The following is a 15,626-nucleotide window of genomic DNA, read 5'->3' on the forward strand; positions in this document are numbered from 1 at the left end:
GCACTTTAGGTATATCATTCTTCTTGTTTTACAGAAGGGAAACTGAGACACAGAGAGGTGAGATGACCTGGCTTAACATTTGAGAGCAGCTCAGCAACAGAAGCGAGAACAGATCCTACATCTCTAGCCTAGCCTGTCCAATACTTGCCTTGCTTATTTCAAACTGCAAATTTGCATTGTTGGCTGGTGTACCCCTGAATTGTTCACACAGCATGTGATTATTCATTATTCATTAATGGGCTAAAATTATTGCAAGCATTTCTTTATTATATATATAAAAAAAAATCTCCTTATCCGTTTTGTACAAAAATACAAATCCACTGCTATTCCCCATTTCCATTAGAAATCCCTTCGATTAAGGAAACTTCAGCATGCGAGCATAGCACATGTATTTTCATCTTCCAAGTGACATACTCTGTTGTTGATACTCTGTTTGAGGAGCTGAAATGAGTGGCTCAAAAGTTATTTATGGACGATGAAGCCTTTCACCTCCAAGGCATTGATTTTAATGTCTGAACCCTACATCCAGAGACAGAAATATATATTGGCTGTGCTGTATGCATTATGTGAAATCCATTGGTAGTGTCAGTTCCAAGCAGACAAGCGCCCAGGTGAAAACCATGAAAAAACACCCCAAAATGACGATTTGGATGAAGAAGGTGAATGCATAGGAAAAATTTAGTAGCTGAGGAGGTGACATGGTTGGGATATGGTCTGAAGAGGTGAGACCAGAGGATTCCACATATGTCATGGAGGAAACCAGAGCATGTGTCACTCAGTGCAGCTAGAAGTGAAATGAAACAAGAAACCAAAGAAAAGCGATGCATGGTACAAACACAGCTTGCTTCTTCACCTTCCAGTTTCTCCTGAATGCAGAGGGGATTTTCTTCCTCTTCTTTGTAGAATGAAGTCCTCTGTTTATGTAGAGCAGAGCAGAGTGAAGTAATGAGAGCTGTAGTTCTTTAATGAACCAAGTCATAAGGATTTATAACCCATTTTACAGCAATGTTGCCAACACCCTCCTAGCCACAAAAGCCTGTAAGGACTACTGATCAGGCTTTTGTATCATCTCTCTTCTCCTCAGAAGAGCCTTTCGAACCTTTTCTGTTTCACAGTCACAAGTCTTGTCTATGCTTAGTGGTATCTTAGCATTCTCCATTGTTTTCAACATCCATGCAAATCCACCAGCAGTAGCAAGGGTGCAATTTTTAATGACAGGTGGTCTGGATTGCTACAGGCACTTTACGCTACTGCCCTCTAAATTTTCTAGGTAGGATTAGGTGAGTGAGAAAACATGGGTGTTGTTTTTGCCCTAAAGCTCCTACAATTCCTAGGACTAGTGGAGCTGCACTGATAGCACAGATGGCAGTTTTGCCTGAAAGCCGAAAAACGGACCACGGAACAGTGAGTCAGTTGCCCTGCGTCATTCCCCTCTCCTAGAAGATAATATTCATTCATACCTGTTATTGCAGATGTCGAAGAGTTAGTACATGGCCTTCAATATTGTTTTACATATTTTTTCCAGCAATATACTACTTCTTGTAAAAGCAGTCAACGCTAAAGTATATAGGAATATTTTCTTGCCTGTGTGAACACCAGGGAATCAGATCTGAACATCGTATTTGAGGTTATACTACCTCTGAAATTGCGGGCCCTGGGGACTGGGTCACAGGCAGTCACACCATATCGACAGGTCTATATTTATAGACAGCATCCTCATTTTTGCTAGTGTATCCATTGAAATTATAATAAAGTTTAAAAGACCAGAGAGCTGTATAATGTACTCAGTTAAAAATTAACTTTTGACTTAATACGAAACTTTATGCTTTTGTTCTATTCCTAACAAAACTGTTCATCTTGCATGTATACAGTTTCTAGTCCTGCCTTTTGATTTTACCTATTTTTGGTTTTGCATTACAAAATAATCATTCCATTTTGTTCCCTTAACCACAGAAATAATGATTTTGTAGTCAATGGCCAAGAATCGGGGCCACTGGAAAATACCAGCTCACAAATGCTCTAGGAGTGACCTAATATTGACATTAAATCACATTTTATTTCTAAAGAAATCGAGCTCTCCAGTTAGTAAAGGCACAGAAAGAACAGAGTGATTATACCACAATCTCCATTATTTTAAATACTTAATTGTTTCACTTCCTGGGTTAACAGTAGATTAAATATTTATGTTTAAAATCACTGAAACTAGGAATATTTGAGATTTTTCTACATATATCTTCCCTATTTTCCCTCTGCTTCAAAAATAATTTATACTAATAAAAATAGCTTCTTCCATCTAATCAAATTTCTGTTAATTGAATGTGGGAACTGAGCCACTGAGGATGTGATTCACCCAAGGTCACCCTGGAAGCCTCTGGCAGAGGCATATGAGAACCCAGGTGTTCTGAGTTACAACGAACACCATCATTTTTGCCTATTTCCAGTATCCTCACAACAGTAACGTGTATCAGCAGAGTAAACATTGACTTGGTAGCCTCCACATGTGCCCTCCGGTCTGGCTAATATCCAGGAAGGTGCTCCTTCCAAACTCCAGACAAACTGAATCATCTTTGTATGTTTATTTTCTCTCTAACATTTAATTATTATTTCTTTATTTGCATTTCAGTAATGTCTGAGGAGGTTCTGCATATTGTACAAATAGCAACAAAAACAAAGGTTTGCAAGTCCAGAGCTTGAAACCTCGATCTCTTTTTTAATGTCTTCATTTTCCAGTATTTTTTCTTGGTATGTGTGAGCAAATGCTTTGAATTTCACAGAGTTATCTACACTTCTTTTTTATATAATGTTGTGGTCTGTGTCAATAAAACTCAATTTGCTGCTATTACAATTATTACTTAAACTGTGCTAGCTGCTCCATACAGTGAGGTAGCACTGCTGGGTTCAGGCTTATGCCTTACAATTTTTGGAAGACTGAAATGTGTGGATGCAAAAAGACCCGCTCAATTTATTTAGGCTTGATCCCTAATCCGCTGCTTGCTGAAAGCCCTGGAAAGGCTCTCGGGATCTTTCTGAGGAGAAGCAAACACAAATTTTCCCCATATATGAAATACCTGTGGAGGGTCAGATAAATGGAGAAATCGGGTTGAGAGGCCGGAAGAAGTCAGGTGATGGCAGATCCAGTCAGTTCCCAAAAAGAGACTTAATTGCCCTATGGGTCCGATGACACTTCTTCTCTAGAGCACCAGCTGGATCCTCAAGTGGAAAGGATCAGAGATGGACAGAAAGGTGGCTGAACACTTTTTAATCTTCCTTCTTCACTGAATTTCAGAACACAACATGGATTGTTTTTACCACACTACAAATTAGAGCTGCTTCATGTCTACTTCATATCCCCAGGTCTGCATCAGAAGCATTTCTGGGGAGCTGGGAACTAACCTTGCAGATGCTTTACACCAGCAGGTCAATTTAAAGTAACCACTTCAGCCCATGTCTGTGCTTAAACTTGACACTAGAGTTTTTCACCTGAAGTATTGAATTAGCACCATCGAACTGGCTATGGAAAAGTTTACATTGAAATGTCATCTGGAATTGATATTCCACACTGGAAAAAATAGAGAACATGTGTTTCTTTGATGTAAATATTTTAGAAAGTCTAAACACAAAAGGCTGTGTCCAATTCCATCATATTTTGGATAGAATCTAGCTAAGTGTTGCAGAAAAGAATCAAGTGGAGCTTCCAGCCTTTACTTAATAGAAAGCACAATTTTCACATGATCTGTCAAACTGCATTTTACCTGGACAGAAAGTAGGAGAGACAAACATGTGACAAAATGTCATCATGTCATTTAATCCCTATAGGAGGACATACACATCCCAAGGTGGTGAGCACAATGTAAGAACGTGAAGACAGAATTTTATTAGGCTGTTCTATCTAAAATCTGTAGCGGAAACCCACTATTTTTTTTGATTAATGTCCAATTTAAAAATGTGTTAACTTTTTAATTGAGAACATGGCTGGGAATCAGCAGTTCTGATGATCTTGGTATAGCATGGGAAATAATGTCGGATAACTAAGCCTTCATTTAAGGGGAAAAAAAATCTTTGATCTTTTACTGTATAGGCACAGATAGACTATCATTCAAATGTTGAAAGGCTTGAACTCTCCCATCCAAATGCATGCAAAGGGGGATGTCAAACCTCTTAAGGCCCATGAAAAAGCTTGTCCCTTGGGGAAGCCAAGAAGAGCACTCCTAGGAACTCGGAAGGAGTTAAGTGAACTCTGAAAGCTTCTGGGGAACCTTCCCTTTCTTTTCTACAGACCTGAAAGTCTAGGAGACAGCGAGAAAGCCTCAGGCTGAGTTCTCACATGATTCTCCCCAGCTCCCTGAAGACCTGCTGACAGCTCCCTGTTTACCAGGAACTTTGCTGAGGAGGAAAAGGAGGGAGGTCCTAATACTTCCTTTCTGTTGCTTCTTCCTGCACCCTTCAATTCTTTAATGCCCTGTTCCTCACCCTCAGGGCATCAGAAGACGACTTCTAAGAAGCACAAATCATAGCGAAAGAACACAGCTCCAGAAGGAAAAAGAAAAGGACAGAGAGCACGGAGGTTATGCCAACTTCAAGAGAGTCACAAGGTCAGCTCCAGCAGTCCTGTGCCAAAGTGCAAATCTGGCGCCGATCTATTCTCTGCACACAGCGCGGCCTCTGACAATGCACAGCGAGACACAGAGCCCTCAGCAAATCATACCCGCTAGCTTGCTATCAGACAACAGCCTGGGGGTCCACAGCAATGAGGGGGAAGATAATCCCCGCTCTTCTGGAACAGGAGTTGTTTCAGGACTGAAAAACAGACAACCCACTCAGGTTGCAAAAGCTTTCTTGTCATGAGGTTCTTAGGAATTCCGTGGGATAGTTGTGGAGAAAGCTCGTATGGTGCTTTCTTGATCCAAAGTGGATGGAAAGGATCTGCAGCCTGAGAGTCTTATCCTGAATCCACTGGAGGAGTTTTGGATCAGGCCAGTGGGCTAACAGATTGTTCAACAGCCAGGATCCATTGCTGAGAAGTTTCTAAAACCAAGCTGTAACAACTATCAGTCTAACAGCTATATTTTTGGTACCAGCTCATCCAGATGGATTTGTTTTGAGATTCCAGGTGTATTTTCAATAATTTATAGAGGCATCCTTAGTACAGAGAATTAATTAGCAAAACTTCCACCAGCTTCAGTGGGAGCAGAATCTCACCTTCCACCTCTCAAACTCCAGAAATGTAATATTGCGTTTACTTCAGGGCCCTCAGGAAACCCTGCAATAACAGTGCTAATCTTGAATTGCAGAGCTTCTCCACCTCGACACTATTTCATGGAGGCTGATATCTCCTTCTGCCCCCACACTCTCAAAGCCTCTGAACAAGAAAAGTTTCCCTGGATTTGGAACTCACTCTTGGCCTCTTATTTCATTGCATAAGTTTCAAATCTGTTTCCCCCCCCTTTTCTTACTAATCTAAGACGACACCAAAATTGATTGTTAAAATCATGGGGTATGCTGCGATTGTGGTCAGAATGGGTTTGTCCTCTCTGACACAATTTTCAGGTGAGGACTGTTTAATACATCTTCTTTTTTTTCATCTACTGGTTGTAGCCAGGGATTATTTAGGCTGAATTCAAAATCTGCCACAGACATTCTTTTGTCATCTGGATTGTTGTTCTTCTGTGCTTAACTTACATAAATGGTGTGCACTTCACAAGAACTAGAAAAATTGGACACTCCTTTTAACACATTCTGCGTTATATAGCCACCTCGCTCTATGGAAATGCTTTTATTTCAAGTAGGTGGGAGAGAAAAACCTTCCTAACTTTGAAGTGTTTTTTATTGCATTAAAGAGAGAGAAAGAGAGACTGTCAAATCCCATTTCATTTTTAAAGTTAACTGTAAAGTTTTAATTAGGTCGTCTGAACAAGGACTCTGAGATGCTTTAAGAGTTACCAATAGTACACGAGCCACTGACTTCCACCATTAAGTTCAGTTGACAAAGGCCAACGCAACTCTTTTCTTTGTAACTTTGTAACCATTTATGTTTGAGGTGAAGATGTTAATATGGAAATTTTGTGAGCTGGGAACGACTACGAACTCTATCATTGTAATTTATGACCTTTCATCTAAGGCCAAATGTAAAGGCAATTGCAATTGTTCTGTATCTCAAGGCCAGCACATAGCAGATGTATGAAATTTGGAATGTTAGACATAAACTTTTATTACCAAATTATAAATAATTTCTACCACTTACAGTGTTCACCTTTCAAGTTCATCTTGATTACAACGGAAGGGCAGCATCTCACTGATTTCAATGAGCTATACAGCTGAAAAAGCGCTGTCATAGTACGCTATGAAAGGATAAAGCAATGCAGTATTTAAAAGAACCTACTGACAGCAAGGTATGCGGCGTTTTAGATCAAAATCCTTTTTCATCTAGATGACAAACAAACAAAAAAGAATCATTAGCCAATGACATCTTAATTTTATTTTCACTCTTGAAGCTTTGAAAGGAGTCCACTGAATGTGGATAACTTAAATCCTTTGAAGACCACCTTCCTGAGGCCACTGGGGTTTTGTCACTCAGGAAATAACACATTCTTTAGGTTGCCTGATAACAGATGTGATGACATAATCTTCCTGAATGTACAAGATGGGAATTGTCTTCCCAGGTGCGAATCAAGCTACACCGAAGTGCTAGGCAACATATGCCTTCCTCCATGAGGGTTAATTTACCTCTAGGAACAGCACGTGAGACTGCTTTGAGACTTGTGGCAAACCAAGGAAAATTACCTAAGATTTGGGTTCATGACTTGGTCTCAAACCATGAAAGAGTGGAGCTAAGGGTACAAAACTTGCCAATCTCTGTGCCCTTGATTCAAAATAGATATTTGTGAGGTTAACAGGGTATGAAGCAGGAAAGTAGAAGGATTTTGTTGACTGACATCCAACACCCAAAGTATCCACACACATAGAAACTGTAACTAGGTGTATGCCTAAGCTAGCTAGAAAGCAGCCTATTGAGCAGAAGGCAAAATAGCTCAGCATCTTCTGATGGCTAGTAAAAAAAGGAAATACAAGCTGTAAAGACAAACCCATAAGAAATTAAAAAAAAAAAAGGAAAAAAGAAAAAACAAACAAACAAACAAAAAACCCAAAGGCTTCCAAGCCATAAAATGTCCCTAGCTGGATTTGCAAAATTGTCATGAAAATTTACCAGCCCAGTCTTTATCATGTAGATCGATAACAGGGAAAACCAGAATACTCCCTTATCAAAATGTTACACACTGAAGCCAGGTGGCCAAATAAAACTTTGCAAGCCTGCTTCCCAGAGTAACTATTTTACGTTCCTTTTCTGCTCCAAGTACTAGATATAATCAAGCACAGTTGGATGCTCCCGATTAACATGACAGTTGCCTGGGAACATGGGCACAACGCGGCCCAACTTTCCCGGCCGTGCTTGTGCTGGAAGTCTGGGACAGTCAGGTGAACTAAGCCGGGTTTGCAGACCTTGCCTCTTAAAGCCTTTTAGCCTAAGCTTTGTGGAAAAAAAATGTTACTGGGTACGCGGTCAAAAAGAGAAGATAAATAACATCGGAAGGAAGAGAGAATACAAATCCGTGTTCTGAAAAGCCATAGTACATTTTCTTCATATCATGAGAATTACAAGAGTTTCACCAAGATACTAAATCAGTATTGGAAGAATAAGAAAAAATCCAGTCCAGAAGCTTTCACAGCTGATCAACTCCTGCCATGGTACTAAATCCCTTAAAAAAAAAAAGAAGTATTTTCCAGATGTTAGGGGATAGCTGGGAGAAAGGGGAAAAGATGGGTGAGAAGATGGGGAGAAGCGGAAGACAAAAGTTCAGCTTCTTGTTGTGCCGTGTTCTTCCCAGGTGACATTTGAGAAAAAAAAAAAAAATCACTAATTCATCTGTAAAACAAACTGAGCAACACTTTGCTATCTAGTTCTGGTAAGGAGACCTACACTGACAGCTGCGAGACGGTCACTTATTTCCCTCATAAGGCCTGTGTAAGACAAGATCATTAATAGGATCTCGTTATAGTAGAATACATACGGGATCGTGTAATTTCCCCATAAGGAATCGACGAGACATTATTTGGGTGTAAGCGCAAGCAAGGAGAAATCAGGGTTTAGCTACTGAAGGGCCCACGGGTGAAGCCCTGGCAGCGCGGCCTGATGGGTTTTGGGGTGTTAGATGAGAAATCAATAGCGGTTTTTTTTTTTTTTCCGTCGCTGTCGGGACGAGGGCGGGACGAGCCCCCGCCTCCTCCGGCAGCGGCGGCCGCCGCTGCCGGAGGAGGCGGGGGCTCGTCCCGCCAACAGTCCCCGCCCGCCGCGTCCCTCACTCCCGGCTCGGTTTGTCCCTACCGCCGCGCCGTAGCGGGGCCTGTGGTGATTGGGCGCCAACGCGACGGGCGGCGAGAGCCGGGAAAGGGAGCGGGAGGCGGCGGAGGGTGAGTGCGGGGCCGGGCCGGGGCCTGGCCCGCGGCGAGGGGACCGGGAGGGGGCTCCTGTGTGGGGTGTGTAGCCCCCGCCGCGTGCGTGGCCGTTACTGGTGGCCGTTGCAGCCGTTGCTTCCCTCCCCCCCCCCCTTTTTTTTTTTTTTTTTTTTTAATAAGCGGCACTAAAGCTTCGCATTGCGCCTGGGGTTTCTGTCAGGGACGTTTGTCAAAAGACGTTTCGCGTCGTTGTAGCTGGTTTTGAACAGGCAGGTTTTGCAACGGCCCGTCAAACCGGAGCGTGGCTCCCGTCGGGAGGGCGGGTGCGCAGGTGGGGTGGTGGGGCAGCACCTTCAAAACGTGCTTATTTTAGAATCAGAGAATCGTTAAGGTTGGAAAAGACCCTAAGATCATCGAGTCCAACCGTTAACCTCTCAAGTTAATAGTCCACCACTAAACCATGTCCTCGAGCACCACGTCTACCCATCTTTTAAACACTTCCAGGGATGGAGACTCAACCACTTCCCTGGGCAGCCTGTTCCAATGCTTCACCACCCTTTCGGTGAAGAAGTTTTTCCTAATATCTAACCTAAACTTCCCCTGGCGCAGCTTTCTTTTTCCAGGAAAGCTTCGGCTATAAAGTGCTACGCTACCCAGCCCTACGGTGCCGGCATCGCAGGCGACGTTGTGTGCTGATAGGAAAACCAGTGAGGATCCTTGCACGGCTGGAATAGCTTATCGCAATTGGCCACAGAAAGCAAGCAACAAAAAGTTGACACCATACTAGCTGCCAGCATTAGCACTGTTTTCTACCATTGACTTAAAATGCAGAATAACTGTTACTTAGGCAAAGTGACATAAAAGCAGAAGTTAAGCAATACAGACTGAGGGAGGGTCTCGTACCAAACCGTGTCTGTGTGCCACACCATGAATTTTTAAATCACAGCATCTCTTCGTGTCTCTCTACAACTTAATCACAAGCCTTAATTCTAAACTTAGTCTAACTTAACTGATTCATTTGAAAGCATCCTTTCAAATTTATCCTGTGCTCATATTTGTGAGCTGAGATCAAAAATCCTTCTCTTGCTGTTCTAGCATGGACTTCTGTGTATAGAGCATGTACTGACTTCTCCCTCCGCCCCTAAAGACATGAACCACTTACTATGACTTAGCTCTCTAGTTTTAGTAAAACCATTTTAGCAAAAGGTGTTACAGAGAAGATGAGGCCTTTGGCTCTGTTGGAAGTTAACAAGATGCACAGCTGGGCAAAGGATTCTTATTAATAATTTCAGAAGCTATAAAAATGCCAAGAGGAGGTTTAATGCTATGGCTCTAGGAGCTCTGTCTCTCCACCTCCACCCTTAAGGGTTTGCTTTTATCTCCTTTGATATTTTCTCCTACTGAAAGCATTAAGCATCAGGGGACTGCCTGTCTCTACTGAGTGTTTAAAGACCATATGTGAGCATGTTGCTTATCCAAATGTTTTCTCTGACTTCTTTTCCCAGCTTACCAGAGAAGATCAAGATGAGTCTACGGAAGCAGACCCCTAGTGACTTTCTAAAACAAATCATTGGAAGGCCAGTTGTCGTAAAATTAAATTCTGGAGTTGATTATCGAGGTAAGTTCTCCATCTGTCTCTCACACTGAGTAAAGTCATTGTTTGGGGAGGCTGGAGCAGATGCATTGCTTTTGAAAAGCAAACCAGTGCGATCCAGAATCTTGGAGTATGTGAATATAGATCTCAGAATGGTGGCATTAAAAATAGAAAATCAGCTATGGAGAAACTGATGAAAAGGAGGTTAATGGTGGATTTAGAGAGTAAAATTACTCATCTAAATCATTAGTGTCCTTAGTCACAGATGGTTAGACTGGAGTCTCAGGATGATTGAGTTTCTAAACTGATATTTGTAAAGATTGGCTGGAATTACAATTCCTGAAATGGCCAGGCAGTCCCCTTTTCAGTGCTCAGATAGCAACACTTGTTGGAACTACCCTTTTCTTCACCTTCCTGTTCTCCAATTCCTAGTATAGACCTTGGTCCAGAAAAGCTTCAAACAGTAAACTGTGCGATCAGTCATAAGCCTATTCTTACACAAGAGATGAAAGAGTTACTTACATTCTTGGTTAAACAACTGCCTAGGCACCTGTTGGATCAAGGCTTACAGAGATACAGGAGAAAGCTTAGTGTGGCTTTTGCTGCTATATGCCCAGTTCATTTTAACACAGTCCAGCAGTTTTATTCCAGAACTCTTCAGCCTATCTGTATACTTTCTTGCACTGTATGTAGGATTATAGGGGTTTTTTAACCAGTAAATTAAACTTCTCTGTTCAGTGAAATGTCCTGGTCCTGCTCCCATTAGGATAAGACTATCGGCCTGTCCAATTTTTTTTAGTAGTGTCCAAACTTAATTAAAACTGTCATGTATCTCCTATTGTGCACAATTTAGACATTTTATTCTGGAATGATTTGAACATTATCGTCCTGCTACAGATCACTGCTTCAGATAGGTTTACTTCAATTTGCTCAGCTTGGCACTTGTGAGAGGAGACTTGTTTGCGCTGCGACAAGGAATCTTTCTATTATGACAGTTTTAAATTGTTATTGTTCACTGACAGAGCAAGCAGTGCCTTCTTAACCCTTCCTGTTCCTCTTTAGTGCCTTTCACCTGACAAAATTTGCAATCTGTCTTTTCTTTGAGAACCACATTGTCTGAGCACTTCAGGTGGGGTTGGTGGCTTAAAAACTTCACTGCTTGTCATTGGTCTTTGGCCTCTATCAATTCTTTCTTGCAGGAGAATGTAGCGACAGCTCATTAAAGTCAGTTAGAGCAAACCATCGTTTACCTAAAGGTACACACAAGGCAGGGCCAAGCCAGATTCGGTTTTTGGATGCACTTTCTATTTTCTTTGAGAACATTGGTACCTTCTGCTCAGTAAAATCCATTTGTAACCGCTGCAGATAAATTACTCAATGTTCCCCTCAACAAGGCTGGTTTAACGTGCTGACAATCAGACCTACTGGGAATTGAACCATAGTTCCATTGAGCACCCTTATGTGTTACTGGATTTTTTTCCCCTCCCTTCCTTATTTCCCTCTGCTCTCCTTCCTTCCCGCTTGATGTGATCCTGCGGTTAAAAACCTGTAGACTGTTCTTGTTTGAAAAATATGCACTCGGTTTGTTTTCTGCGGAAGTTTGACCAACATTTGTAAAAGCCAAACATTAAAAAAGCCAGCATCTCAGGCTTTTGTTGCAGATCTGTCTAGATTCTTCCCCTAGGCTGTGTTGCTAATTTTATGTCTGTACCTCCACCCTCTGAGCCACCATACGCACAAACGTGGCCTAATGCAAGTGTTGATGTGTAACCATAAAATCTCTTGAGTTGCTGCCAAGTGCTGTGCATGTCTAAGGGAAGAAACCCTGGGAAAGTAATCAGTGATAAATTAATATGTATGATTTCTATGTGTAGAGATGGATATGTACGTTAAAACATCTTTACATATAGATAAAGCAGATAAAATACCAGCCAGGATGGACAGTGACAATATTTAATGCCATTAGCGGCCTGAGAGTAAACACAAAGAAAAGGAAGAAGAGAATGAAACAACCATGAATGCACTCTAGGAACAAGAGAGTTTGAAAATACTGCATTTATGGCCTACTGAGTGGTAGCTTAAGAAAATCCACACAGTCCAATTTTAATTTTGGACAAACATTTTTTTGTTTTCTATTGTTACATGGAGCACTTGGGATTACTGGAATGAAAAAGAGCTTGGACTTTTGTTTGGTGTGGGTTTTTTGGTGCATTTAGTAACTCTTTGTGAGCAGTCAGTTTTTCCTATTTGTGTGGAAACAGAGGAAAGAAAACCATAAAGGAAAATCATAATCCTCGAACCATTACAAGTTGGCAGGAGAACTTGAATTCCTAATTATTTAATGGAAGATATTACAGTAATACTTCTGAAAAATGAAAACATGTCCCAGCGGAGGATTCTCAGGCTGGAGTTTTCTCCCCTTCCCCAAGTACAGCCAATACACTACATTTCGAGTTTTAATGCCAGGTAAATAAATCAGATGTTTTTCAAACAGAGGAAAAAAAATATTTTAGTAGTATTGTCTGTGTGTGCAAGGATGAAGTCAGAAACACACACATGCAAGATAGAGATAATTAATACAGCTTTTTACAAGTTGTTTTATGTGCACGATTAACAAGTGAGATTGCATTCTCTGAGCAATTCTTGACATCTGTTAATCCCCACACTCAGTTCCTTACACAAATAGTCTGTTTGTTTATCAGGCAAGTTAAATTTGTAGACGGCCATGGTTCTGATCTTAAGGGTGGGTGTAGATGCCGAGGAGGGATTTTGAATGAAAAAATGCCCTCATGCTGCCAGCACGTAGGAGGTACTGTGTGAACAAGGTACAGCCTTCAACAGGGGCTGAGAGAAGCGAGAACATAAATACTTGTCTGAAATCAGTGCTACTCAAATGCGTATTTGCCCGATCAAAAGAACATCTAATATTACAAATGGCAGAGATTTTTTTGTTGAGTTGCATTAATTAAAGAGCATAATTTTATTTTTGTGGGAAGATTTCAGTGTCATCTGAAAACCCTTTGCCTGTTGAAAATGATGTAGAATTTTGTTTACATCAAAACAGAGACTTGCAGCCAATGTTCTTCTAGATCGGTAAGCCTGAAGATAAATATGAAAAAGTGCGTATGGTGTCCTGTGTTAAAAGGGTTCTTTTTCAGCTATATCCTTCACAGGTTTTGATGAAAACTCAATTTACATAGTCTTGTCCTTAGGTTATCCAGTTACGCTTAATGTCACAGGTTCTTTTCAGGTGTGTGGCTTTAAACACAAGTGAGAAGGGATAACTTAAACTTTCAAAGTGGAAACCGTCATATTTTGAAAGTTGTGCCTTAATGACATGCTGCCATTCTCTGAAGAATACTCTGATCTACTGACTCATCTGGCCCAGCTTGGGCTTTTAGTTTGTTATGAAGATACGTTTTTTTTCAGTACTATTCAAACACAATGCGTTTTTGTTTATTTTAAAATAAGTTTCAGCTGATTCACTTTTAAACTGTCACTGTCTTCAGGTGTCCTGGCTTGCCTGGATGGGTATATGAATATAGCTCTGGAGCAGACTGAAGAATACGTAAACGGACAGTTAAAGAACAAGTACGGGGACGCCTTTATCCGAGGAAATAATGGTAACTCCTCCTCCTCCTTATGTTATTGCTCATTAGAAGATTGTGTTTTGATATTTACTTCTGAACTTGAGGAGTGGCTGAGGTGTAAGCAAGCTGCCTGTAAGAATACTAGTTTTAGGCTTTCTTGGAAAGCTTAACATATTTACTTTTTACAGTTTTACTTTTCAGTGTCTGTGCTTTTCTGCATTCCTCTGGCCCTTTTTGCCCCTGAACTTGAAGTTCATTTAGAGAAGCGTGCTCTTTTCTAGCCTTCCCTAGAGCTTATTTCCTGTCATTTGACAGGTTTACTCTTTTGCGCTTACTGCCCGCTTAGATGGCCTCTGCTCCATAGAAGTTTCTGTGTTTTGCTAGGCAAACTATTCTGTAAATTTATGATACAGTACAGACATTGATGGCACTGTAGTATTTTCTTGGGGTGCAGTTGTCCAGAGCTGAATGAATGCTGTTCATTAGTACTGGAGGCTATTTTCATCTTTATGAGTTTAAGATTTTACCACCAGTCAAGAAAATCACTTGTACTTTACTGTTGAGCCTTTGAATATCCCAGTGCAGTAGGTGGATTTTAGCGCGCTTCAAGGACAGTCCCAGACTCCTGAAATGACTCTGTGGTATCAGTTAGGCTGTAATAGCAGGATGTGCCAGGGAGAAGAATATCTAAAAATAGAAAAGGCTCACAATTGCGATGTGAAGAGACTTGTAGAGAAGGTAAATGTAGCAGAGTTTGCCCAAGTTACTTGAGAAGAAAATGGATGACAGGAAGGAGGGAGGGAATAAAGAGAGACAAGAACTGAATCCCATGTTTTAAAGAGAGTCAAAGAGAACATGGCACCAGTGTGAAAGAGTGTTTTGGGAGGAGAAATAACCCTTGAATGAGGCCAAATGCTTTTTGCAAGGAATTTGGATTATTATGCTAAGGAGGGCAGTGACATTGCAGCTGGAGAATCAATTATGGAAATAAGAATCTATTATAAAAGTTAAAACAAATGGATGAGAGGCAGGAGGCTGAAGAACTGGCTGAGCAGAGAACTTAAGACATCCCAGGTTTAGGACCACGATGCAGTGTCATGTTGTGCGTGGATCCGTTCGGGGGATATCACCAGCCCAACAGGTGGGAGATGTCTGCTGCTCTATAGGTAATCGTTAGCTTTGCCCTAAGTGCTTGCAATTTCCAGCTTTTGTTGAAAGATCATCGCATTAGTGTCTGACACCCATAACTCTGCTGCTTAGAAACTCGCTCGTGCTCCCCTCAGTAATGCTGCAGGGTAGCTGGCTTTATTCTCCCGCTGTTCAGCCTGCATCTGCTGAGTGGAGTTTGGCTATGAATATAATAAATACTGAACCAAAGTAATACATAATGTGTAAACTTGATAGCATTTCTTGAAACCTGGACAAAGTTTCCTGACTTTGTTCATGCTGAATGGGATTCATTACACTGTTGTTTTAGAAACCATGGGAATAAGATGTTTTAAATAAACAGGCTTCTGCACATTATTTACCAGGGCCCTCTTACGTGTGCCGCTTTCTCCTTTTCACAGTATTGTACATAAGCACACAGAAGAGGAGGATGTGAAGATGCCAGAAGGAGGCTGTTTTGTACTTGTGAACCTCTTTGAAGCGATGAGCCCTATTTGATTTGTAGTTAATAATCCACAGGTGAAATACACAAGTGTTTAAATATTTTTTTTTAAATAAATGTAAACCAGTGTAAACTTCCTAAATGTTTTTGTTTCAAAGCATTGCTTTGTTCCACTGTACAGAAAAAAAAAAATAAAAGAGAAGCATGTAATAGTGCCACAAGACTAATTCAAAGCAACAGCTCGTTTAATTATGCTAACAGTTACAGAAATACTGATTGGAAGGTAAGCAGGCATGGAGTAATTGCCAATCACAGCCTTGTATTGATGGCAAAACAACAGTTTAACTGATGTTGGGAAGGGAAATGATAACATTTTGGTGAC

The 15,626-nt window shown here is 41.1% G+C and overlaps 1 protein-coding gene across 1 annotated transcript; it reads left to right on the forward strand.

Moving 5' to 3' along the window:
* Positions 1-8,387: 8,387 nt before the first annotated feature.
* Positions 8,388-15,405, forward strand: LSM6 (LSM6 homolog, U6 small nuclear RNA and mRNA degradation associated). Its single transcript, XM_082315332.1, has 4 exons — positions 8,388-8,466; positions 9,957-10,069; positions 13,555-13,668; positions 15,204-15,405. Exons 2-4 carry the CDS (start codon positions 9,976-9,978, stop codon positions 15,236-15,238), a joined length of 243 nt encoding a protein of 80 aa, XP_082171458.1. The 5' UTR covers positions 8,388-8,466; positions 9,957-9,975; the 3' UTR covers positions 15,239-15,405.
* Positions 15,406-15,626: the final 221 nt, after the last annotated feature.

This window comes from Platalea leucorodia (assembly GCF_965183815.1).
Source record: "Platalea leucorodia genome assembly, chromosome: 6".
NCBI lineage: Eukaryota > Metazoa > Chordata > Aves > Pelecaniformes > Threskiornithidae > Platalea > Platalea leucorodia.

Coding starts and splice junctions, on each gene's coding strand:
- LSM6 (XM_082315332.1), top strand. CDS start 9,976: ATGAGTCTACGGAAGCAGACCCCTAGTGACTTTCTAAAACAAATCATT. Junction 10,070..13,554: donor TTCTGGAGTTGATTATCGAG/GTAAGTTCTCCA, acceptor CACTGTCTTCAG/GTGTCCTGGCTTGCCTGGAT. Junction 13,669..15,203: donor CTTTATCCGAGGAAATAATG/GTAACTCCTCCT, acceptor TCCTTTTCACAG/TATTGTACATAAGCACACAG.